The 27579-nt window shown below is 36.1% G+C and overlaps 1 protein-coding gene across 1 annotated transcript in view; it reads right to left on the bottom strand.

Annotated features, from left to right (window-relative positions):
- The window catches only part of LOC145690850 (receptor-type tyrosine-protein phosphatase kappa-like), a 132314-nt gene that overhangs the window by 29161 nt on the left and 75574 nt on the right, over window positions 1–27579 (bottom strand). Inside the window, exons 9-10 of the mRNA XM_081766212.1 lie at window positions 15407–15547; window positions 11153–11280 (exon numbers count right to left, since the gene is read on the bottom strand). Coding sequence (XP_081622338.1) covers window positions 11153–11280; window positions 15407–15547 — 269 coding nt within the window. The remainder of the gene's footprint in view (window positions 1–11152; window positions 11281–15406; window positions 15548–27579) is intronic.

Genomic DNA, 27579 nt, shown 5'->3' with positions numbered 1-27579 from the left:
TAGTCTTTCGTAGCAATTATAATTGGTAATGTTTAGTACTGATATTATTTTTGTCTTTGCGTATTGCTTTTATTCTCTTCTTAATTTTGAAAGAGAAGAATATCCGAACAAATGCCAACAACATTCCTCATATTTTGAATGTAAACGCCATTTGCAATTAGTAAAGAATAAAAATTGAACGTTCCGATGTAACTGCAAAAAGTAAAAAGAAAAACATGGAAGTAGAGTGTTCGAATCCATACTCATGGTTATTAAAAATACAATTTCTACATGCTTTACACCCCCCCAACCACGTTTCTATGTTAGCAAGTAAGAGGTTTGTGTTTAGTTTAGGCTGGTCAATACGTTTTGCAAAGGTGTCCGGTTTAGCTCGGACGCACCACAGGTGGGAGCAGGGAGCAAACCACTTTTTCTCTCTCTCTCTGTTTCTATTTATCTATCTATCTGTATATATATAACGCTATTTGTGAATGCCATAACCACCCTAATTTTCAGCGGATCGAGACGAAACTTGGCACAAACATTAATTGTTGAAATATCTTGGTGAGTTCGTTAACCAGAATAATCAGACGAAAATGTTCAAAATGGCGGCCCCTCAAACTCTTAAAAACTTCCAAGGGAACCAAATTTCGCCCATAAATAGGTATTCAGAAAGTTTGAATAACTTTTCCTCTTTTACTGAGATATTTGTGTGCAGGGACTTATTGAAATATTGGACCCGATTAATCGCAATAAAGAAGGTTCACGCCCTTCCGCTACGGTCAGTTTTTTTTTTTTTGCAATAGGGGGCTATTTTCGTATCGGAACAAGATGATTGTTAGTGATGATATGAAATTACAAATTGAAAGTGAAGTAACTTGTGAAACGTGTTATTTGAAAGAATAATATAATAAATGTGCTTTTCTCTAACACAGAGAACTGTAAATCATGTATTTCGAGTTCGGGAGCGTGAATGATGATGAGTGTTATTTGATTTGCTTTATAGTAACACATTGCATTGCAAATAAAGGTAGGCAACATTAGTGGTAAGTAAAATAATAATAATAATAATAATAATAATAATAATAATAATAATAATAATAATAATAATAATAATATAATAGGTGTTTTTTGTGGCAAGGCAATATTTTCCTCAATTCTTCAAACGTAATAATTGTAACGCCATATCTCCCTTACAAACAAAATATTAGCAATTTATATCGAGAGAACGGGAAATTGTAGAGTGATGGGAGCAACGTTGGACAGTATGCACTCATAGTACTCAGAAAAATAAGCGATTTCAATTCAAAATGAACGAAGAGTCATTGTCCTGGGTAGTCATGGAGCCACGGCAGAGCTCTCTTTAAACAAAATGTCGATAACATATATCGAGAGAACAGGAGGTGATAGTGAGATGGGACCAACGTTGGACACCGTGGACCCGTAAGGCGCATCGAAAAAAATAGGGGGGCGGGCGCGAGCCAGTCTTACTTATTTCCACATAATAATATATAAATATATTGTCGAAATACACACACGAGTTAGCTAGTAATATTTGATATTATTATTATTATTATTATCATCGACAGCGTCTTTTCATTACGTGTGCATGTTTGACATGAAGCCAAAGAGAAGATCCATCATTCGTAGAAAGAATAAGAATAGTCAGTTACTTTAACTGTGAACGACAGCAAAAAATACGAAAAGAGTGATTACCTGTAGGGAAAAGAAACAATATTTTCCCTCAAATGGATAAAATATCAAGCCGAGATAGATTCGAACTCGCACGGACGACGCGAACAACCAGTTCATTGTCCACTTTTTTTTAACTGACTTACCGACCGTGTCTCAATATCTTACTTATTGCTAATTTTATTTGCTTCACTCGTTTAACTTGCTTTTCTAATAACTTATAACGACAGAGACACGAACACAGAAACATCGAGGACAGTTGAAAATCATAGATGCTCTCCCGCCGGGAATCGAACCCGGGGCACCATACCCCAAAGGCGCACGTGCTAGTCACTAGACCAGCGGGAAGGGCTCCCCTCACCGCCTGTGTCGTTAGGGATTAGAACCACTGTATTGCCAGCTATCACTTCTGAGGGTTGTATACTATGATCACATGTTTCTTCTTTGCTGGAAGAGTTAAACCTACATTCTATGTAATACATGAAGTATTTAGACCTACATGCTCTTCATATAATGTAATAAAAGGGTCATGCTGGGAATAAGAAAAAGAACATTCCTTGGACAAAACGGAAACTATTGGCATCAGAAATATTTATCTACGAGGCATGCGCAGTATTATATTTCAGAATAGTTACTGTTTTTTTCAGTAAACGAAGAAAGGGGTATAAAAAAGCAAGTATGTCGCGACAACGAGATCGACCAAAGTTGACAGAGGCGGAAGCAGATGTGTAGTAAAACAACTTGGTTAAATTGGTAATTGGTTCTTTATTCTGTAGTAGATCGTATCACAACTTTACGGGAGAGCAGAGAAAGACTTACTAACGCTGTCATATAGTAAGCTTTAGTGACACGATCATACAGACACAAATAAATGTAACTGTGAGTACTACAACTTGGATTTAACGAAAGCCGTTTAGATATTCAGTGGTTTGCAGGGTTGTATAAGACACAAAAAGATAAGACACAATACAATTCTTCATACCTCAGCTTCCAATAACTAGATACATGCAATTTCTGGTTAGATACTAAAATTGCTGTCGGATTTTAATACATGACGTATTGCAGGATACAAAATGCTTTGCATTACTTGTTTGTTTGTAGACAGCTACTAGCTTAGTGTTCTGAAAGGTTGTTTATAAACTAGAGATAGCCAATTCCGGAATTATTACTTTCCGGACTCCCGAAGGTAAAACCGGACAAATTCCGGAATTCGGAAAATTCCCATTTTTAATAATTCCGGAATTCGGAAAAATCCGGTATTTAGAAATTTCTGATTTCGTTAACATTCCGGAATTCGGAACAATCCGGATTTTTTCGAAATCCGGAGTTTGTCTCAATTCCGAAATTTTCTAAATTCCGGATTCTTCCTGAGTTCAGGAATTCTTCTGAATTAGGGAGTTTAACTGAATTCCATAATTTTCCGAAATCCGGAAAGTGAAAGTTCCGCTTCCGGAAAATGAATATGAGTCGTGGTGGAAATAAGTCTTTGAGCAGGTAATGGCGACTGCTCTGAAATAAATGGGGTGTATGTGAATTCAATCTGTCATGTTTCTAGTTTCGTGTGGAGAAGAAACAAACTTGTGAACCAGCGGTTTAAGAACAACTCAAGTTATTAATGTAAACTTTTCCGACTTCATAAAAGAAATATGAAGGACATTTTGAATCGAAGAAATATAACATCCAAGTTTGCAAGCGGAGACAAAGAAACCTAACGTAACCAGACTAAAAACAAATTTTTTACCGCGTAGCGATCGCGGTTCAGTGGTGAAGGTGCTTGTGCGAATGTACATTGTTAGGATTTTTGGTGGCGATTGATCGGCGATAACATACGTTTTATTATATTCAGATATTTGAATATTCGGACGTTTCAATACTTGAACTATCAATTGAGCTGAGTCGATGGCTTGTTCTAACTGAGCCGGCTCGGGCCATCGGCTCATCCCAACCGAGCCGACTCGAGCTGTTCACTCAGTTGATATCACTACCCGAGTTTGTCCTCTGCTTGGGCTCAAGAATTTGACAGTGCAGATCTCAGTCTTATTTTAAGAACTACACTATATACTTATATTGGTGATTACGACATTTGAGGCTGTCTCGTAATAATAATAAAAAAACACTCTTGTCTTCTCGTTATCTAGACGAGACGAGATACACTAAAATTGCCCCACGAGATGCACTAAAATTACGAGACGAGACGCACCCCTGTCGTGAGCAACACTAAAAGTGTTCCACATTACTGCTTCCATTTCTCATGGCTTTCGCTTTCCAGTCTAATCAGGCCATTATTTCAAAACGAGTTAAAACTAACTGAACGAGCGAGCGAACCATTATTAAGCTCGACTCAACTCGAAACTCGCCTTCGAAAACAACTTGATCTTGATCGCTACGCGATAAACTATTCGTCTTTAGTCTGGTTACGTTAGGTTTCTTTGTATCCGCTTGCAAACTTGTATGTTGTATTTCTTCGATTCAAAATGTCTTTCGTATTTCTTTTATGATGTCGGAAAAGTTTACATTAATAACTTGAGTTTTTCTTAAACCGTTGGTTCACAAGTTTTTTTTTTCTCCACACGAAACTACAAATATCACAGATTGAATTCTCATACACCCCATTTCTTTCCAAGCAGTCGCCATTACCTGGTCAAAGACTTATTTCCACCACGACTCATATTAACCAAAATAAATTCATTTTTTTGAAGCGGAACTTTCACTTTCCGGATTTCGGAAAATTATGGAATTCAGTTAAACTCCCTAATTCAGAAGAATTCCGGAACTCGGGAAGAATCCGGAATTTAGAAAATTCCGGAATTGAGAAAACTCCGGATTTCGAGAAATTCCGGATTGTTCCGAATTCCGGATTGTGAAAGAAATCAGAAATTTCTAAATTCCGGATATTTCCGAATTCCAAAATTCCAAAATTATTCCAAAATGGGAATTTTCCGAATTCCGGAATTTGTCCGGTTTTACCTTCGGGAGTCCGGATAGTAATAATTCCGGAATTGGCTATCTCTAGTTTATAAACAACCTTTCAGAACACTAAGCTAGTAGCTGTCTACAAACAAACAAGTAATGCAAAGCATTTTGTATCCTGCAATACGTCATGTATTAAAATCCGACAGCAGTTTCAGTATCTAACCAGAAATTGCATGTATCTAGTTACTGGAAGCTGAGGTATGAAGAATTGTATTGTGTCTTATCTTTTTGTGTCTTATACAACCCTGCAAACCACTGAATATCTAAACGGCTTTCGTTAAATCCAAGTTGTAGTACTCACAGTTACATTTATTTGTGTCTGTATGATCGTGTCACTAAAGCTTACTATATGACAGCGTTAGTAAGTCTTTCTCTGCTCTCCCGTAAAGTTGTGATACGATCTACTACAGAATAAAGAACCAATTATCAATTTAACCAAGTTGTATTACTACACATCTGCTTCCGCCTCTGTGAATTTTGGTCGATCTCGTTGTCGCGACATACTTGCTTTTTTATACCCCTTTCTTCGTTTACTGAAATAAACAGTAACTATTCTGAAATATAATACTGCGCATGCCTCGTAGATAAATATTTCTGATGCCAATAGTTTCCGTTTTGTCCAAGGAAGTTCTTTTTCTTATTCCCAGCATGACCCTTTTATTACATTATATGAAGAGCATGTAGGTCTAAATACTTCATGTATTACATAGAATGTAGGTTTAACTCTTCCAGCAAAGAAGAAACATGTGATCATAGTATACAACCCTCAGAAGTGATAGCTGGCAATACAGTGGTCCTAATCCCTAACGACACAGGGAGTAAGGGGAGCTCTTCCCGCTGGTCTAGTGACTAGCACGTGCGCCTTTGGGGTATGGTGCCCCGGGTTCGATTCCCGGCGGGAGAGCATCTATGATTTTTAACTGTCCTCGATGTTTCTGTGTTCATGTCCCTGTCGTTATAAGTTATTAGAAAAAGCAAGTTAAATGAGTGAAGCAAGTAAAATTAGCAATAAGTAAGGTATTGAAACACGTTCGGTGAATCAGTTAAGAAAAAAGTGGACAATGAACTGGCTGTTCACGCCGTCCATGCGAGTGCGAATCTTTCTCGGCTTGATTTTTTTATCCATTTGAGGGAAAGTATTGTTACTTTTCGCTACAGGTAATCACTCTTTTCGTATTTTTCGCCGTCGTTCACAATTAAAGTAACTGACTATTCTTATTCTTACTACGAATGATGGATCTTCTCTTTGGCTTCATGTCAAACATGCACACGTAATGAAAAGACGCTGTCGATAATAATAATAATAATATAAAATATTACTAGCTAACTCGTGTGTGTATTTCGACAATATAATTTTATATTATTATGTGGAAATAAGTCAGGCACAAACGTTTATCATTAGAAACTCAATTCTATCCGCAGAGGTAGAGCGTTCACCTCTGGTGCTTGGGGTTCTGGGTTCGATCCCAGCCCCCGCCAAATAAACTTTGTGGTGGACAAACACCGTGTGCGTGGGTTTTCTCGGGGTTCTCCCGTTTCCTCCCGTTTTTCAATTCTATCCGAATTTGGGTAAAAAGCGGGTCGAACTGACGGTAACTAATTTCGTTATAACAGTGTTATTTTAACACCACTAACGCTCGAATTTGGGCACTAACCAGCACTAACGTAGCACAAACGTTTGGCATTAGAAAATCAATTCTATCGCAATTGAGGAAAAAAGCGGGGCCAACTTCACGTGAAGTTGGCTTCGAGATTTAAATTGTTCATAACTTTGTTATTTTGATAGCACGAACACTGAAATTTGGGCACTAACCGAGCCTTCATATTCAGCCACTGCAGTGGTTCAACTCGGTGGAGCAACTGCCTGTGAAGCATTGCTTTATATTGCTGCCTTCGTACGAGGTAACTGCAGTTGCTTCCACTAAAACGGTCGCCGCCACCGACCGCTCTCGCGCAACTGTCTCGAGCAACTCTCAGTGTCCGTCACTCGAGGAAAAACACTGCTTTAAATTGTAGCCTTCGTACGGGGACACTGTAGTGGCGGTCACCGCACAAGGTTGCCAATGTACCTCGATGCCAATGTATATATATATATGTTGTTAAAAAAAAGAAAGAAAAAAAAGAAAAAAGGTGCTGATCAGACGAAACATGCACACTTGATCTTTCCGTGCCTTCCCTAGTCGCGGGTTTACTACCCCTCCCCGATGGGGGAAATTTTTAAAACAATAGAAAATAATAATGAAAAACTTATTTTATGCATACCTTTATTTCGTTTTAGTATATTTTAATGAATTTTCATTTTACATATGTTGTGAAGAAAGACTTTAGTTATTATAAATTCACGATCTTTTCTTGTTGTTTGAAATAGTTACAGAGAATGATGAGTTTTACAATATGCGTTGGCGCAATAATGAAATAAATTCGTTTTGAATTTTCGCCCGTAATAGTTTGAATATTCCAACACTAAGAATGTCATTAAAGGGAATAAAATAATCGGGTTGCAAGGGCGCCCATCAGGAGGCGCAAGGTGGGGCGATCGCCCTCCCTAGAGCAAATTGTACTTCAGAATATCGAAAATCCAATAGAATTTTTACATTAGTTAAAGCAAAATTTGAAACTATTTTTGAAACGTCGCTTATACTGCCCCCCCTTGTAAACCACAACATGGGCGACCTTGTCGGATTATTGAACTTTATCTAGATTTATATTGTGACAAGGTGTTGAGGAGCACATGCACAGAGGGTTGCAAGGGAAGTGCAGTACACCATAATTACCCGCCTCTTCGCTACTGTTTACTGAAGGAGAACGTTAAAATTCTATTTAGCTTCGACGACCAATGATTAATGCCAATAGACTTACTAAATCAATTGTTATTTGGAGACTGTTGGACTTCTGTTATTATTATTATTATTATTATTATTATTATTATTATTATTATTATTATTATTATTATTATTATTATTATTATTATTATTATTATTATTATTATTATAATATAATAATAATATAATACTTTTGCACTTTTCTTCGTCTTCCTAATTAAATTTTCATTCAAAGTGCTCCCCTCAAAACGTTGCGCCCCTAGACTCGGGCCTAGTGGTAAATCCAACTCTGCCTAGTCGTCTATTATGTTTTGTTCTTTGGGTATTAGTCATTTATATTAATCACCAGATTAGCAGCCACCCCTTATACCAAATGAATCATTTCCGGATACGTTTATAACTATTATTATTATCACGTAACGGGACTTATAATGTTGTATTCTTAGTCCGTTCGTCCGTTACTCCTACGATAACTCTTGGACAAATGCCAAATTGTTATATTCTGTTTTTGCAATAGATATGTGGAGCGATTATGGTATCTCGTCCGAGTTTGTTAATGGAGACGATTAATCAACCGGACGTGGTAAAAATAAACCATTTCCGGTTTTAACGTTGCCATTATAGAGCCAAAGCCATAATAGTTAGCGAGAAGGGATTTTTCAAATCGATTGAGTGTTCCAAGAATATCTTCCATGTCCATCCCAAATACTGTATTAAAACCGGAAGTGGTAGAAATCCAGTACGACTTCCGGTTTAAATATTAATCTATATAAAGAAAACCAATAAGAGAGCAAGTTCGATTTCCTTGGAATCGACTTAGCGTTCTAAGAATAGTTCGCATTTTCTCTTTTAACACTTGATTCAAATCGGTAGTGGTAGAAATCAACCATTTCCGCTTTCAGTGTTGATCGCCATAGAATAAAAACAATAATAGATAGCAAAAAGTGTTTTTTTAATCAATTTAGCATTTCAAATATATGTACTATCTCCTCTCTTAACCCTCTATTTAAACCAGAAATGACATAAATCAACTACTTCCGGTTTAAACGTTGATTACTATAAGGTAAAAACGGTAATAGGTAGGGAGAAGCGGTTTTCTGTAATCAATTGTGTCCCAAGAATAATATTCCATCTCGACTCTAATCTGTTTACTAAAACCAAACCTGGTACACATGTACCATTTTTTGGTTTCCAGACTAATTTGAAGAAAATATTGGCGCGCTCCACTTTATTGTCTTCATAGAATTATGTATTATTATTATTATTATTATTATTATTATTGTTATTATTATTATTATTATTATTATTATTATTAAATCATTAAGGAAAGAAGAAAAGGACGGAAATATGTTGTTGACAAAACCAAATATATATTTATGGGATTCTTTGTGGGTAAGTGCTTAGAACTTTGCTGCCCTTGTAGGAGTCGGGTTCGATTTCCGGTGGCAGGTACTGTGGTTTTTAGATCTACGTCCCATGTAGCCTAGTAGCGTAGGTGTTGAAGTGAAGTTGAACTCTAAGTAATAAAAATGAAAAATGAAATGAAATCTTTAAGTTTTACGTCCCACGATTATGCCGGTTAGGCTAAAGGAGACGGTGATGATGAGAAATGAATGAAATAGTGGAATAAAGAAAATGGGAGGAAATGGGAGAACCCCAAGAAAACCCACGAGCACGGTGTTTCTCCACCACAAAGTCCACACGGCGCGAGGTGGGATCGAACTAGGGACCTCAAGCACCGGAGTAACTAATAAAAATATATAAACAAAAATATTGGTAAGTGGAAGATTATTACTCGTGTCTAACAAAAGAATATAAATTGAGAAACTAATGATACAGGCCAGTTTGCAATCTCGTTGATAGCATAGGATGCACGGACATTCTTTTTTCCCTCTACGTTTCTTCTTTTTGAGCAGCAAAATAAGAAGTACTTGGTTACTATTAACAGCCATTTCTCAACTTGGAATAACTTGAGACGGTGGAAATGCTTCTACGAACTATATGAACCGGATATTCGCCGAATGGACACTAAAATCTCGAACCATGAACGGCTGTATGTGTGTTTCTGCGTGTTCCATGTATTTCTGTGTGTCCTGGCAACACCACTCATAGCTTGGGCAATAAAAGGGGGAAAAACAGAAAATAACAAGAAGCCTTGGTACTTGCTGTCGTCGGTTGCTCGTCTGTTAACAAGCAGTGGCGCAACTCAGTGTTTCCACTCAGGGGCCGTGAACGAAGGGGATCTAACACGCACTAACGTAGCAGAAACGAATGGTTTTATTTATTTTTCTCCGTCCAGTACTGGTGAAGCCAACTTGATACTAATGTGAAAGGTATGGATAATTTTCAATGCTGTAAATTTTCAAGCAACTTTTTTTTTCACAAGAGATTTAATCTTTTATGTTTCAGATAGTTGACACGAACTCCGAAAGTCTAAAAGAGAGATTTGACTGCAAGGTGAGCACATGAACGTTTGCATTATGGGAAGTACAAGGAGGCTGGGCGACGTGAATTCAATGCAAGATTCGGCAGACCAGTCCCTCTGAAGAAAATAATGCTACGTTGGGAACATGAACTGTTTCCGACAGGGTCAGTGAAAAATACAACGAGGAGAAGACGAAATTGTACGAGAGGTGAAACATGTTCGGAGATGGACACAATAAACTGAAGAATGTCCCGATACATGTGATGATCTGGAACGGGATATCAAGTAAACACTATGTAGATCATTCCTATTTCTTGAGCGACCCTGTTCACCAACACTTGTATTTCAGCGTATTAAGAAAGTGATCCGTTCCACGGCTCGAAAAGTTGAATGTTGACGTGAATTATTGTTGCTGTCAATTAGATGGTGGACCACCTCTCTGCCATCACTGTCAGGAATATCTGAATGAAGTTTTCCGTAATATATGGATAAAGTGAGGATCACAATAACTTCCAGCGTCTTTCGTAGGCATTACCGGAAGCTTAAGCTTTATTTCTAACTGAAACTTTCTGTGAGGCTATGTAAAGGAACATTTTTCCTAAGAGTGATACCAGACAGCTCCACAGTTGAAGGGTGCTGTTTATCGCATAATTTGGAATAATTACCAAAGGAATTTTTTGAAAAATGAAATGAAATGAAATCGTTCAGTTTAATGTCCCGCTTTATACCCTTTAGCCTAAGGAAGATGATGATTAAGGAAAATGAATGATGATAAAAAGATTGGTGGAATGTAAATGTGGAAGGATACGAGAGTACCCAGGAAAACTCACGCACACGATGTTGTCCAACACAAACTTATTTGGCCGGGGATCAAGCCAGGGATTTCACGCACAAGAGGTAAGCGCTTTACCACTGAGCCACGGTGTCTCGCGGGAGAACTTGTCAAAATATCACGTTATCTTGTGTCACGGAAACGATTGTGTTCATAAAGGACTTCCTGATGTGTGACAGTGACAGTCTAGCAGGGACAGTGACTGGGATCAACTAAATTCGGTTCTTGTGTGTGTAGTATTATTTTATTGTTCTTACATCTTTTCGTATAAGTGATGGGTCATTAGAACCAGGTGCACATTAAAGTGTTAAGTGTACGTACATCAGACACTTTGTCGGTTACGATTTCACAAACAAGTTCAAACTCTCGGGATTGTAATATTCCTTTTGATGAAACAAAGCAAATTAATGAAAGGAAAGAATAACTTACCTGCAGTGAACGAGAATCGGGGCGTTCTTGGTAGGTAAGGTCAGAAGGTACTTGAGGAATGATGCGACTGACTGCGAATACCATGGAACTCCATGATCTGGCCACGATGTGAAGTGTAGGTGCATCACCTAACAAAACAGATAAATGCATTATAGATTCATTTACTTGTTTGTACTTTTTAATAATATACAAATAACGATAAGCATATTGCTTCTACAATATACAGCTGATTGTACTGTAAACTCAACTTGTGAACTCTTTTAGAAGCCTTTTTCAATACTGAGATCGTTCGTTTATACGTTATTAGTTTCATGTCAAATGAGTCTAGCTTTTGGGGAGAGGAGACCTTGGAAAGTGAATGAACATAATGAAATAATGGTAAGATGAAAACACGTTAACAGTTACGCATGCATCGAAGGGAGTTCAATTCCGCAAGAGACAAATCTTGAAATCGACAGCCTTATTCCTTCGGCCATTTGATCATGTCATTCGTGGCTAAGTATGGAATACGGATGCAGCGAAGTCATTTTCAACTTCTTATTCTTTAATCTCACATTCTGCTTCTCTTAACTAGAGAATGCTCATAACATGGGTCACCTAGATCACTGAGGTTATGATCCATTTCAGAATGACCCCGGCCTGGGTTTCATTTCTCAGAAGCTTACTAACACGGTTATCCAAACTGATTTTGATTACCCGGAAGCAGCCAAAATCTCAATTAAGAGGCCTATTCACTGCGAAATTAAAATACCACTAATTTTACAGCAATTATGTGGTATCTTCAAATAGATAAAATATAATCGAAATGTGGAACAAGAGCGCGCTACACAATATCATTTTGCATGAAGTACCGTTATCATGATTCACCAAGTAGCTTTCTCTTTGCAGCCATTTAGAAACGCGAAAATAAATGCCGAAATTATAAATGTCGGGAAATCGAAACAAGATAAGTGAGTCATGATAACGGTATCTCTGTAAACTAATATTCTCTATGGAGCTCTTGTTTACATTTCGATTATTTTTATCTATTTGAAGTTATCACTTGGTCGTGATGGGGCTTCGCAGGATTGCTGTAGAAGTTTATAGTAGGATATTGATGCCGACTGAGCGCAAATATTCAGTTGTTCGATTCTCGGTGTATATTTCATAACCAACCAAGGTAATATGTTTTGAATATTTCAAAAATAATTTCATGTTTATTTGTCTTCCCACACTATTCATACAGTGGCTCTGAACACAGACTATACAAAATGGTTTGACAGTAAACTATTTGTGGTCAGTTGCATCTTTTATCTTCTATCCGACATATTTTGCAAGCTCGGTGCTTAAACACAACAAACTATTTGCTGAGCAAAACAATATATTGACATTAGAAAACTACATACGTGTTACAGTTTCGCCAACTATCGGATAGTGTCTGATGAAGCCAAAGTGTTAGTTGGCGAAACTGTAACACGTATGTAGTTTTTAAATGTTAATATATTGTTTTGCTTAGCAAATAGCTTGTTTGTGTTTAAGTATATACAAAGCAAAGCTTCTACTTATGGAAAATATTACAGCTCGTTGGGTTAGATTTTTGACATCTTAAGGAAATCATGTAACATTTTTCTTTTTGATTCTCATACGTTTATGCTCTGATATTCCTTGTACTTATCGTTGAGAGCAAGTGCTTTGACAGACTAAAATAAAAAAAAAACAAGAGAAACAGAAAGTATATATACAGTGAAAACACATAGACGAAAGAATGTCAGATTTATAATGCTACCTTTAATACCTTTAAACAAACTTTCCTTGTTTCGTCGACTCCAGATCAGACTGGATCTGCCCTGGTCGTATCGGATCACGGCTTTGTCCGGGTGATCAGTCTGGGGAGTCAAGTGTCTGTCGGCTTCCAAGTCACAGATCACGGTCTTCATAACTTAGTAATACACGGAGGAATACAACGTTACAGAGATGGAAGGAAAATGAAAACTTCAACGACCCTCTGCACAAACTGGCTGTTTTCCGGTGCACTTCGATAGAAGTTCTATGGGTCACATTTATGCTTAGAGTGGCATTGTTCTCCTTTATAGTGAAATATTTGTTTAGTATATTCCTCTTTTCTGTTTTGATGAATACCACAACAGGTAATGCTGATAATGAATGAATAATGCATACAAACTGAATTAGCTTCTTTTTCGCTTAGTGTTTTACGTTTATACGTTAATGATGAGGCTAAGGTAGACGTTAATGATGAGATAAATGATAATAGAGGAAACAAGAAAGTAAGATGAAACTGGAGACTATCGAGAAAACCCACGACAAAGTCCACTTGACTCGAGCTCAGGTACTATCTCAATCGTACAAAGTTTACATATGTTTCCAAAGTTTTCTGATTTGATACTATGAGGAAGTGATTTTGTACAGTGTCCCATACTCATCAGTTCTCCCATTTTCTCCCACCGTCTTACTTTCAAACTTTCTTCATTTGTGTTTATTAGTTTGTTCGCTCTTGATGCATGAAATAAACTTTGGACGTTAAATTCATGTCAACTCCATTACCCTAATAGGTATTTAGGTATCACTGAAAGATCACTTTTATGCACTGTGATTCTTCGCTAACCTTCAACCTAGAGGAGACGTAATACTTCCTCTAATCAATACTGTGTGTCATTTGTAGCCAACCGTCTTTTGTCTTCTACCTTATCTTCTTTCGTATCACTAATAAGACATTTTATTGTCAGATATTGTAGTAAATAGTTTTATTTTCCAACTATCTCCTGTACTGATCTTTTTTCCTTCCACATTTACTTTTACCTTCCACCGTATCACATATCTAGTAACAGAAATTCCTTTAAAATAATGTTCTAACCAGATCTTCTCACTCTTTTTATTATCTCCAGTAATGTTCCTCTCAACCCAAAAGTTACTGTACTTTCCTTTACATCCGTAATAACACAAGTTCTTAAGGAATTTCCTAACCAATTTATTTTCTAGTTTTCTAACACTTAATCTAATCTTCTACTACACTTCCTTTTACATTACTAATAAAATTTCTTCTCAAAATCTGTCCTTGCTTGTTTCATGTGCCCTCCTTTTCTAACTGTCCAACACTACTCTTCTAATTAAGAATAAATTTCAACAATAAATTTCAATGAATGAACAAGTCATATTATTATCGTAGTATATACATCTTTTGTGTAATACTAGTAGGAAATATCTATCATTTAATATTAACATTTTATTATTATTATTATTATTATTATTATTATTATTATTTTAATCACTCACCAAATTCGCACCACAACGAATGTTAAACGGGCTAATCATACACAATATGTTTACTGAATTTCAAGATTGGCAACACTGTAGGATAACAGCTGGGGCCACCAAGTGGTTATTATGTGTAGCTTTTAGTACCCAGTATGTTGTGCATTGTGTAAATAATTCACGAATTTGTGTTTCTAATTTTGTAAGTTACAGTAATTTTAGTGAATTGTGTTCTCTTTGTTCGTCATGAAACTTGGCAAAACAAAAACGGAGACAGTGGACATGATTCAAACAGCTTACAGCAATGATGCTCTTCCTCGAGCGAACATTTTTGTGTGGCATCGTCGTATTCGTGAAGATCGGGAGGCGGTCATGGATGACTTTACACCTGGCCATCCGGCAACCATTCGAACTGACGAAAATGTTAAAAAAAACTACGGATAAAGCTGGCTACAAATCGTTGTCAGTTCCTCAGGATTGCGGAGGACTTGCATTGATACTCTTCATAAGATCGTGGAACAAGATCTACAGAAGAGGAAGATTTGTTAGAGATTTGGTGCCCCACAGTCTGACAGTAGAAAAAAGAGAAGACCGGGTATCGCCGTGTAAGAAGTGGGTCCAACTGGCCTAAAACGACCCAGAATGGTTTAAGAAAATCATAACTGGTGATAAATCACTCTTCCATATGGAAAGGCAAACATTTTGATTCAATTTCGGACATCCAAAGGGCTGTGACGGAGAAACTGTCGGACAAGAGGACTTCCAGAAAGGAATCCAAAAACTATACAGTCGTGGAATAGCCTGTATATAACAAGGAGGATCATATACTGAAGATTAGCAGGCAACAAAGATAGCAAAATTCTCCTCTACATTATTTTCTGATAATGGTAGTCTTGAAATTTAGTAGACACAACGTGTATTGTTAGTTTACTATCAAATTCTGAGGTTAAACTAAATTTAGAATTATACTAGTAATCAGTGCTTTATATTTTGGTGTGTACATACGTTTCTCTTCTTATCCTTTTGTGAAACAATGAATTGTCTAAAAGTGTAATCTGCAAACACGTCATTCTTCTTGTTCATTATTTTAAAGCTTCCATAAATGACCTCTTCTCCTTCATCAGGCCAATATTTCTCGCACTTTTTCTGCAAATAAACAATCATGAGCAACTTATAATTATGTATATTATGTGAAGTAACCAAGTAAAATCTATAAATGACTGACGATTTTCTTTTCTACTAATCACATATTCTGCAAGAAATATTTGAATCTTGAAGATAAGTTATGTCATACATCGTAATTATCTCAATGAAATAGGTTACAAGCAACCTTTTTTTTTTTTGTTAAAGCAAAATCACTATATTATACAAAACCCATATCATTTTTATATATAAACTAATAGAGTTAATATTTGAGGATTCTACAGATATTGAGTGCCTTATACACATATTTTAGAGGTATAAACTTACAACCAGTGATCGATGCTGTGAAGTAAACAGATATGGCATGAATTCCTAAGATTTGTTCTACTTATAAGTGTGTATCAAATAAATAGAAAACTGAGTTCGTATATTACCTTCAAATTGACATTTTAATAGGTAACTTGTATTTCTGGAGATCTAATCATACAGAAGCAACATGTCATCGGAAAGCTGGATATCTGCTCAACAAAAAGCGACCACAGCCATGAGAAGCGATTAACGAAGTGTAAATTTACAGCAAGAAACGTGAATGCATCTGGTGTCACCTCGTCACAAAACACGAGGGAGCAAAGATCTAATATTAAATTTTGTTTCAAACTAGGTAAAACATTTGCATAAACACTGGAATTGATTTAACAAGTGTATGGAGATGAATGCTTATCTCTTGCACGTGTGTGCGAGTGGTATACGTGATGTATGGACAATCGAGAGTCCTTAGAAGACGACCCAAAGCCAGGCATACTGAAAAACAAAAATTGCTGTAAGTATGTGGAACAAGTGCGTGAAATTATCGCCCATGATGGTGAACATTATCGGGGTGTTATGGAGTGTTTGTGGGAGCGATCGTTTGCGTAAAGCCCGAGTACCGAGCGCCGGGCACTTTTTTTCATTGCACGACAATGTATCATATCACAGAACAGTCACAGTTCGTGACTTTTTGCACAAAAATCAAATCTGAGTGCTTCCATCTCCTCCATATTCGCTTGATTGATCGCCGTGTGACTATTTCCTATTCCGAAAATTAAAATTGGCCATGAAAGGAACATTCTATGACAACGTTATACACGTCCAGTCTGCCGTATACGAGGTTCATTGAGGCGATTTCGGAAAACATGCTCAAACCTCTTTGCTAGCATTGCACAGCGGGCCAGATGCAGAATCTGACTAAAAAAAATTAGTATTCCGCCTATACATGCAATATATGATCACTATACCAGTAAAATTATAACTCGGTGCCAAAAGTGACTACAATACATTCGAAACAACTGAGAAACGATGCGTACGAGAAAAATAATGAGCTAAATGATTAAAAAAAATTATGTAAATAAATTAGCCCAATAGAACAATAATGTACTTTACCTGCAAAGATTGAAGAGAGAAAACATCTAATCTTTTTTTCAGAGGCCTAGATCTTAACACTGTAGTCATAATTGTTGCAGTCTGTATCGTTATTATGATCATCATCATTTTTTGTTTCGGAAAGAAGATTGATTTGAAATGATAGGATCGGAACTGAGGAGGAACATTTGTAATACATCGCGAATTTTCTCTTTTCGAGAAGTTCTTGCATAAGCTGCCCTATGTGCTCTAATGTGCTTATGTGTTGCTTCTTGAGCTTCTTCGGAGAGCATTCCGATATGCAAGATGACTGCATTAATAATTCTTCCTCCATGAATTATGAACAGAAACCGACATGAAAAACCATGGATATAGACTAAGATACAATTTGGTAGTTTCTAATGTGAATGCGTCAAATCTTTCTACATTAATTGGAAAACCACATGATATAGTTCGCAATATAATACCAAATCGCCGAATCAGTTCTTCATTTATTCCTGTAATCTCAACAGATTGCGATGGATCTTGGAGGAAACGCCGCGCTCTGTTTCCATCATTAGGATTTCCTACTGCGCCAAGTTTATGCTGATCTACAATTAATCCCGTTTTCGTTCGGAACTTTTGAATAATTTGCTCCTTCCGTGCAGATAATTTGACTTTCTCTTCGGGGATCTCTAACCTGCCATTTGTGAATGTCCAACCGATAAGATATGTGAATTAGGTATTCGAAAAATCGAATCCAAGCATTGAAGGGGGAGATTCCAAATACATATCTGCTACTATCTAGTGCTTTCTTTAATAATTCAATATTGTTCATATTCTTAGGAGTAGATCCATACATAGAACGTTTAAGAGGAAGTTCCTGTAACAGAATTGCACATCTTCCCATCCACCATTGTGAATATAAGTTCAGGGATAACATTTATTTCCTTCTCCTGAGCTCCTGAGTCAGTACATTAGTAGGCTTTAAATTATGTATTTGCGATTCCATTAAACGTACCTCTATTCCCGACAGTTCAGTTGTCTCTTATTGGTACAACGATTTAATGGGTTGACAAAATCTAGGCGATGATGGTCTGGTATTTTGCCACAAAATTGCTTTGTCAAACTCCCCATCTGATGTTGAATCCATCAGGAAGGGAACGAAGGAGATAGCAAAACTATCTGAGTCACTATATACACCGTTTGATTCATCTTCTGTTTGAAATTTTTGCTTATATACACTATGACAACTGCTTCCATCGTAACCTCACTTATACACTAATTTGATTATGTTTCCATCTCTGATACAATGTTTAATAACATCTTCTTGTAAAGCCAGTTACGGTCAATTGTCTGTTCTATTATTCCTTGTAAATGAACTTCGGCTAACATGTCAGTTACTATAATACTCGCTTCTCTGGTATAACACTAATTTTGCTTCCCACACCACATTATAGGAAGGATATATGTCACAATATTTTACCTTGCGCCTAGTCTGAAATTGGTATACTGTCTTTTAAATAAATTGATATCTACAATAAGTGCAACGGCTTCATCCGGATAAGTGTTTGGATAGAGTTTTGGCGAATGATAGGTTTTCTTATATTCTGTTGTTCTCTTAGGTGTCGTTTGAGTGATTCCTCATAATACAACTGCGGCATCTCTTGTTCCAGCAACTCTCAATGACCTTTGGGTAGCCAACACCAGCTCTTGCTCAGAATGTTTTGTAACGAGTGGCTTTACAAGGTTTTCTTCGACTTCATTCCCGAATCTTCGAAGGGTTTACTAGGTGTGCCTGATTTGCTTGTCGAAGGTCAATGTTCTTGTCTTTGAAAGATCGTTTCCAAAGCAATAACCTCTTTATCAGAGAACTTAATATGTACTTACAACCAATCATTATATTTCGATAAAAATCTATCAGTCATTTTACTACACAGCTTCCAACGCTTCTCGAAATCACCTTTGAAGACACTTAACTCATTTTCATACTGCGAAGAACATCCGCACATAGGATTTCCATTCCATAGTTGTTCGTAACATAATTATAAAGTATTTCGTTTAGAATGGTTAAGAACGCAGCACCTCGTACAGGGCCTTGCTTGTCACGACGAGCATGTCCGGCTCTCTACACCTATTTATGAAAATAGGAAAATAAAAATAGGTGCAAGAATGGACAGTAGATCACAACTGTATTTCAAAATACATATATCAAACTACGCCATGACGAAAAATCTCCCTACAGACATGGACGTACATTTTTAAATGTCAATTTGAATTTCCAATAGCAGTTCTTTACTGCGTAATTACTTGCACTCTCTAGAGATACTTATGCAGAAAAGCAAAATAAACCAATCAAATAAACCAAGTTAAATAGTAAGTACAAATACATATCTTTACTCATAGCTTATTTCGCAAATGTTCCTTCCCTTTTCACAAGTATAATTAAACCACAAACTTTACGCTCATAACACCCTAATTCAGCACGCTACTAAGCATATAATGAACTAACAACTTTGACGTGTTGCGACCACCACTATAGGTTGTTATCTGTGATTATTGATATGTAGCAACAAACTTTCGTTATCAATTAACACAACTATGCTGTTCAAATCTTGGTTAGACATAGTTGCCAAGACTACTTTTTTTCCAGTCAGATTCTGCTTCTGGCCCACAGTGCATCTAGCTATCTATGTTAAAACTGAAAAGGGGCCGTTGCCATAGAAACCACCGTTTCCATAACAACGAATCCTGTCACGTTTTCCAATCTAAAACTGATAAAGGGCAAGAAAGAAGAAAAGAAAAAGACTCTGTAACAAATGCGATGCATGGAATAAGTCGTGAGTGGGAACCCTTCACCCCTGGTGGGGATATTCATGAAGCTATCAACTTATGTCTAATTATATTGGAATATAATATCCATTTCTTAATTTCGAACATACTAGGTTCGATCGAAATGAGAAAACTTTTTATCGGACTTCTAAAGAAAATAAAAATAAATACATGACCGTGTTTATTACATATAGAATTCCCAGTCACGACCCCCTTTTCAGTTTTATTAAAAATAGAAGAAGAAGATGAAGAAAGGAAAAGGAAGATAGAAGAGGAAAGAGGTAAAGTAAGAAAGGTGATAAAGAGGAAACTGTTACTGGATATTTTGAGAAATATGGTAAAAGGAAAGTGAATAATTATCGAATTGGGATCATTTCCAATAGCGATTGGGTGAATGTTTGGTATTAAGGTGATCAAAGGTAGACACATGTTAACCCATACATCCCAGACCTAGATCCATTTAACCCCAACTACCGAATTATCCCAATCTAGCTCTGAGATAGATGAGAAAGTTTAATTTAACCGTTTATTCAATATTTCCAGAAGTTCTAGACTAATATCCAATATTTGAAAAATAAACGACGAAGTTGATGGCATGCTAGAATCGACCACAGAAGAAAGAAAAAAAATCTGAGTATCACATATTTGTCGAATATTTTGACTTTCACAGTTCTCCCATGATGATCATTCGTTCAGGCTATTTCTGTCCTTTTTGCTTACTTTATAGAGCCAACTTAAATTAAGTTAGTATTGACATTCAATGACTTTAATTGCTAATTACCATTAATTATAATAAGTCACACATATATGTCAAAATAATTGGTGCACTTAATACTAAACCTACATTTCACTCACACACACATTCATACAGGACAATGTATACTTCAGGTTGTATTTAGTTGAATTAAACTAACCTAACTACATTTCTATAGACATTTATTACATTTCAATAAAAGAAAACTTAGTTTGACATAACAGGAAAAATTTAATACATGAAAAGAATGTTTCATAAGCATGCACAGAAATCCGCTACTTTCAACAAGATCAAATAACACATTTCTCTTTCTAGAGATATTAAAAGTTGGATTACATAAAAAAAAAATTCGACAAAAGACGAAACACAAAAATAAAGGAAAAAAATTCAAAGGTAATATATTTAAGATTCAGTGCAATGAATACATATCATTGCGGAAAAAGAAAGAAAAAAAATATAATTGGTTAATCATTCCTTTTTTTTTTTTTAAAAAAAGCACTTTAGTCTCTTTTCTGAGTCTCTGTCCCAAGAGGAGACATTTCGACAATTTTATGAGTCTCTGTTCTCACGTCGATAATAACTCCTTTTTCAACTCTCTTTATTCACTATGATTTGTGTCCATGAGAGTATTTAGTCGTTTTGGTTTTAATTACAGACAAATAGTTGCTTCATATTATATACATATATAAATATCTCATTTCGTCACTTGACGCACTTGATATAAAATTTCAAAGTTTATCAAGATTTAAAATATCGAGTCCAGTCCCAAACACTGGGAACATATTTCCATATTCCTGTATTCACACTACTAAATTATTGACCAAATTTCAGTTCATTGAATTTAAGATCACTAATTTTTTTTTCTAGTATAGATCGTGTAGTCAAAAGATTCTAGTCACTGAATAGTTAGGTTTCCGATCGTAGGGGAAGGATTTGTTTCATAGTTTACTGATAGAAGATTCGTTGGTGGGGCGCACTGTTTCGTAGCTTACTAATTTCACTATGATCTCGCAAAATAAATTTGATAAGGATTAGGGTTATTTTTACTTTTCTTACGACCTGCTACTTGTTTTATTTACATGCAGTATTTAACATGATATTCAACTTTAATAGTCACAAACATCAATAACAACTCAACAAAATGTAATTTATTACAATTTACGCGGTAATACTGTATATCACAAATAGTTGGTCAGTATCGGGTGTCAAAAATCTATGGCAACCTAAAACAACCAGGGTAAATACCGAGCCCTTCACATACATACTCGCATATATATATATATATATATATATATATATATATATATATATATATATATATATATATATATATATATATATATATATATTCATATTACTCAATATAATAAATTTCATTTTAATATCCATCATAGTATTTCGTCGATATTTAAATTCTACATAACCGTTTATATTCAACAAGTATTCATATTTTATTGGCTCAAAATAAACAAAAACCCTGACTATCAAAATTCACTTTTTTCCCTCATAAGGTTGCAACATTGTACTTTATATGTAAACCCGATAATCGACAAAGATTCAATTTACTAAGATCCGCGTATAAAGAAATAGTTGGTGTTATTTAATAAGTTGACATAAGAGGTGGAAATACAACAAATAGAGCAGGCACGTAACTTTTCAAACTATGTAAGTACATATATATAGATGTATATACAGAGAAAGAAAAAAATCAAGGTTATTCGAAACTAGTGGGCCCAAACTACTAATACATACACACTATATGACCAATCAATAGAAAGAAAAACCAGAAATCAGTAATCAATGGATATAATTTGTACGATCAATGAATAACAAATAAGTTTCTAGGAATCTGAAAGCATAGTGTACCTTCTCGTCAGTTTCTCCCGTGGTGGATTGAATATCGCGGAAATGGTCCTGAGTTGTGCTGTAATACCTCCACGAATTGCATCCCTCGATGTCTCAGTTAGTACATACGATCGAAATAAGTTATATGAATCTTGTATGTTTTCATGAGTTTCAGAAACCAGGGGGGGGAGGTTGGAAAATTAAAAAATAACTCTAGAGGAGAAGTAGAAGAAGAATAGGTAAAGAGAGAGAAGACAGAACACTACAACTACGAAAGATAAGTGGTCGAATTTACGTATACAACATACTATAACCAAATATTCTCTTTTATGCCAAAAAGGGTTCGGCTTACCAAATAAATAGCCGATAAAAGATCTCTGCAAAAATGAGACAAGTCTGTGTCCACGATGGGATTTTCGGAAAGACAATGGCTTTAGGGAAATCCCACCACTCACCGTGTCCGGTCAACACCCTTGCAGATCCCGGAATCCTCCGGAAGGTTAGAGACGGCGTTAATTTAGAATTTCAAAAGAAAAAAAAATCATCCGACCTCTTGGAAACTAGAAGATTCCAGAATAGTAATGAAATTAGAGTAACAGCTAAGATATCCCTAATTAGAATTTGCCAAAATAAAAAAAAAATTAAATAAACTGAATTTTGGATCGGTGATTTCTATTGCCAAACTTCACCGATAGCTCCCCTTCGCAGAATGCGCTAAATTCTGAGGCATCGATTAATTTCCATCACTATCTAGTTTGGAAACTGAGAAAAGAAAACGAAAATATTCAAGGTGGGAGGGGTCGATGCCCGGGTATGGAAATGACATAAATATTAATTTAGTAGCAGTTGATTTAATCGGATAGTCCAAACTGAGTTATATGAGCACTGCATAATAAATACATAAGGTAAGCAACGAAAAAAAATCTCGGAGAGGCAATGAATGTTAAAGGTACAAATGACCGAAACCTGTACTTTTCGATGATCACAGGATATAGCAGTTAGTTTTCTTAATTATCATTTCTGTCAACCTTTAGGAGTAATTCCCACATGATGCTACCCTATCTGATGAAAGGCTTAAGATCCGGGGCTGTTATTATGAGGTACTTAAATGCGAAGTAACACACAATTCCCAACTACAATTTACTATCCAAGTAGCAAACTCGGTTGGATGAATGTACTGGTGTAGAAGTCAAAACGCGAGAGATTTTTTTTAGTAAACGTATTCATATTTTCACTATATAACATACACTAGGCCTATCCATTTAAATATAGGTGTCATATCATCTCATTCACATTTTATATCATATTATTAATATATCATTACATTCATTCATTATCTACTAATTTTCGCGCGAAGTAATATTTTATGGACACCCTATTACATACATTTTACACGCAGGCCATACACATATTTATATTACACACTAATAAATATATATAATTATCACAATCTATCACGCTCAAACTACTACACGATAACATTCATCGAACCACGTACTCTTTGTTTCGAAGCACCCAAATTGTATTTACTTCGCAGTTAAAAAAAAATCATACGTGCGTATTCACTGAAAGTTAAATTGTCAACGATTAATCTATTTCTGATTTGTTGATAAAACTAAAGCAACAATGGAATTTTCTACAGCCACTGGAAAAGAAAATTTAATACTACATTTTGAAACAAACAGTAACAGCATATGGGCTTTACTTCTATTAAGAAAATAGGTATTCTTTATTTCAGTGGATATTTCAATTACTACTGGACCTAGCAAGCTGTAATTTTCAGTACAGTAAGATCTCATGCTATCTTATATGAATGTATACTCATCTGAACCGAAAACCATGTCCACGGGATGTAATTTAGAAATAAATGGCCAAAATCAAACAAACTAAATCACTAACTCGTGCAATGACGTAATGTCAACAAACAACTGATTACCGAAAACGGACGCAATGGCGCTGTAGTGGAGGCATAATTTACCGTGTACTGAAATATATACTTGTACTCATTAACCAGAAATCTAATATTTACTCTGGTTTAGTATACTTCGAGTTAGACGAATGGTACTAAATTAACGCATATTTATACACTGTTCTAACCGAAAATTCACACACTCACACAGAACTACGAACTACACACCACTATAAATACTACACATAAATACTATTAACTAAACAAACACCATTGAATTACATGCATATTGAAGAAAAGTACTCCTTTTTGGTATATAGAGTTGGCTCTATTGAACTTGACGGGGGCAAAATGAGAAGGGTAACCCTAGGTCCAACTGACCTGGCCAATTGTTTACATAATGATTGCTAAAGATTGATGCCCTGGGGGCACCTTAACGAGATTTATGGAGGGACCCTTCCCCTGAAAGGGGAAAAGGCCCTAAAACAAGCAATAACTAACCCATTCCCCCGCTAGAACTGGTTCAATTTGGAAAAGGGAATAGGAGCCCTTTTACGCTAGCTTAAGCTGCCATTATGATTATTAACATTACAACTACCAAACCTACTACGTACATGCACTTACTGTAAAATAAAAAAAATCACATTTAAAATATACACTATAGAATATACGAAACCAGGTCGTATTTCCCCTAATCCCTAACTGAATCTATGGTTTGAAAGAAAAAGAAAGTAAAGTCACTATTTCACTCTGTCTATTCTAGCTGGGCAGCAAACATGGCTTCCTAGTAAACAGAAATCCGGAATTTGTTATTTCACTGAATTGCTGCTTCTTTACCAAAATTTGTGGATTTTCCGGGCTCCTATTCTGTTGTAAATCTTTAACTATTGAATTACATTATATGTTACCTTAGTTTTCCTTGGAAATTCGAATCCTTCCCGAAAAATATGTGGCAAGAAAATCACAAGCTGCTCCTGCTAGTGTGTCTTTGATTATTCTGATAACATTGCGCCGAAAAAGCCAGAGGTAGGAGAATTCCTCCAATCAGAACGAAAACTTTAGCCGCGGAAATTACAAAACAAATAGAAATTTGGCAAATCCAGATATAACCGGATCTGAAAGTGACTATGGACTAGTGAGAGGGGGTGAGGGAAAGTTTAGGTACCTGACTAAATTCTACATTGGTCTGAAATTAAGAAAATTTATATCCAATGACGGAACTATGTTTCGGTATGACGTTAGAATGGTAAACCTTGTAACTATTCAACTTGTATATGCGAAAATGGGATTTACACTTAATCAAAATATAAATAAAATATATTATTCAGTGGGAATATGGTTACTAATGAAACCTTTCGATTCACTATATTTAATTCGAAGTAAAGAGAGTAAATAAATTGTGTAACTAAACCGAAATTGAATAAAGAAAATTACTAGGTACAGGGTGCGTAAAAAAAGTTGACATTACTTTCAACTGTAATGGTACATTACAATGTAAACAGATTTACTTCGTTAACTACTTTGGCGGAGATAATGGTTCTTGCTATCTATATTAACAGGTATACTTTGTTAACGACTTCGTCAAAGATAATGGCTCTAGCGATTAATGTTAGCAGGTTTACTTCTTTAATGACTTCGGCGGATGTAATAGCTCTAACTATTTATGTTAACAGCTAGAGTATGTTAGTGACATCGGCAAAGATAACGGCTCTAGCGATTTACGTTAACAGGTTTACTTCGCTAACGGTTTCGACTGAGATAATGGTTCTACCTATTTATATTAACAGGTTGACTTCGTTAACTACTTCGGCGGAGATAATGGCTCTAGCTATCTATGTTAATAGGTTGACTTTGTGAACTACTTTTGCGAAGATAATGGCTCTGGCTATCTATGTTAACCGATTGACTTCGTTAACAACTTTGGCGTAGATAATGGCTCCAGCTATCTATGTTATAAGCTTGACTTCGGCAACTACTTCCGCGGAGATAATGACTCTAGCTATCTATGTTAATAGGTTGACTTTGTTAACTACTTTTGCGAAGATAATGGCTCTGGCTATCTATGTTAACCGGTTGACTTCGTTGACAACTTTGGCGTAGATAATGGCTCTAGCTATCTATGTTATCAGCTTGACTTCGGTAACTACTTCGGCGGAGATAATGGCTCTAGCTCTCTATGTTAATAGGTTGACTTTGTTAACTACTTTTGCGAAGATAATGGCTCTGGCTATCTATGTTAACCGGTTGACTTCGTTGACAACTTTGGCGTAGATAATGGCTCTAGCTATCTATGTTATCAGCTTGACTTCGGTAACTACTTCGGCGGAGATAATGGCTCTAGCTATCTATTTTAATAGGTTGACTTTGTTAACTACTTTTGGGAAAATAATGACTCTGGCTATCTATGTTAACCGGTTGGCTTCGTTAACAACTTTGGTGTAGGTAATGGCTCCATCTATCTATGTTATCAGCTTGACTTCGGTAACTACTTCGGCGGAGATAATGGCTCTAGCTATCTATGTTAATAGGTTGACTTTGTTAACTACTTTTGGGAAAATAATGACTCTGGCTATCTATGTTAACCGGTTGACTTCGTTGACAACTTTGGCGTAGATAATGGCTCTAGCTATCTATGTTATCAGCTTGACTTCGGTAACTACTTCGGCGGAGATAATGCCTCTAGCTATCTATGGTTATAGGTTGACTTTGTTAACTACCTTTGCGAAGATAATGGCTCTGGCTATCTATGTTAACCGGTTGACTTCATTAACAACTTTGGTGTAGATAATGTCTCTAGCTGTCTATGTTATCAGTTTGACTTCGGTAACTACTTCGGCGGAGATAATGGCTCTAGCTATCCATGTTAATAGGTTGACTTTGTTAACTACTTTTGCGAAGATAATGGCTCTGGCTAACTATGTTAACCGTTTGACTTCGTTAACAACTTTGGCGTAGATAATGGCTCTATCTATCTATGTTATCAGCTTCACTTCGGTAACTACTTCGGCGGAGATAATGACTCTAGTTTTCTATGTTAATAGGTTGACTTCGTTAGCCACTACGGCGGTGATAATGGCTCTAGCTATCCATGTTAACAGGTTTACTCCTTTAACGATTTCGGCGGAGATAATGGCTCTAGCTGTCCATGTTAACAGGCTTACTACTTTAATATCTTCGGCAGAGGCAATGGCTCTAACTATCTATGTTAACAGGTTGACTTTCTTAATTACTTCGGCAAAGATAATGGCTCTAGCAATTTATGTTAACAGGTTAACTTCGTTAACGATTTCAGCAAAGATAATGGCTCTAGCTATTTAT

The sequence above is a fragment of the Thermobia domestica genome, chromosome 7 (assembly GCF_964235325.1).
Source record: "Thermobia domestica chromosome 7, izTheDome1.hap1.1, whole genome shotgun sequence".
Classification (NCBI taxonomy): Eukaryota; Metazoa; Arthropoda; class Insecta; order Zygentoma; family Lepismatidae; genus Thermobia; species Thermobia domestica.
The sequence above is the reverse complement of the archived record's forward strand: the minus strand, read 5'-3'. Positions and strand labels throughout refer to the sequence as shown.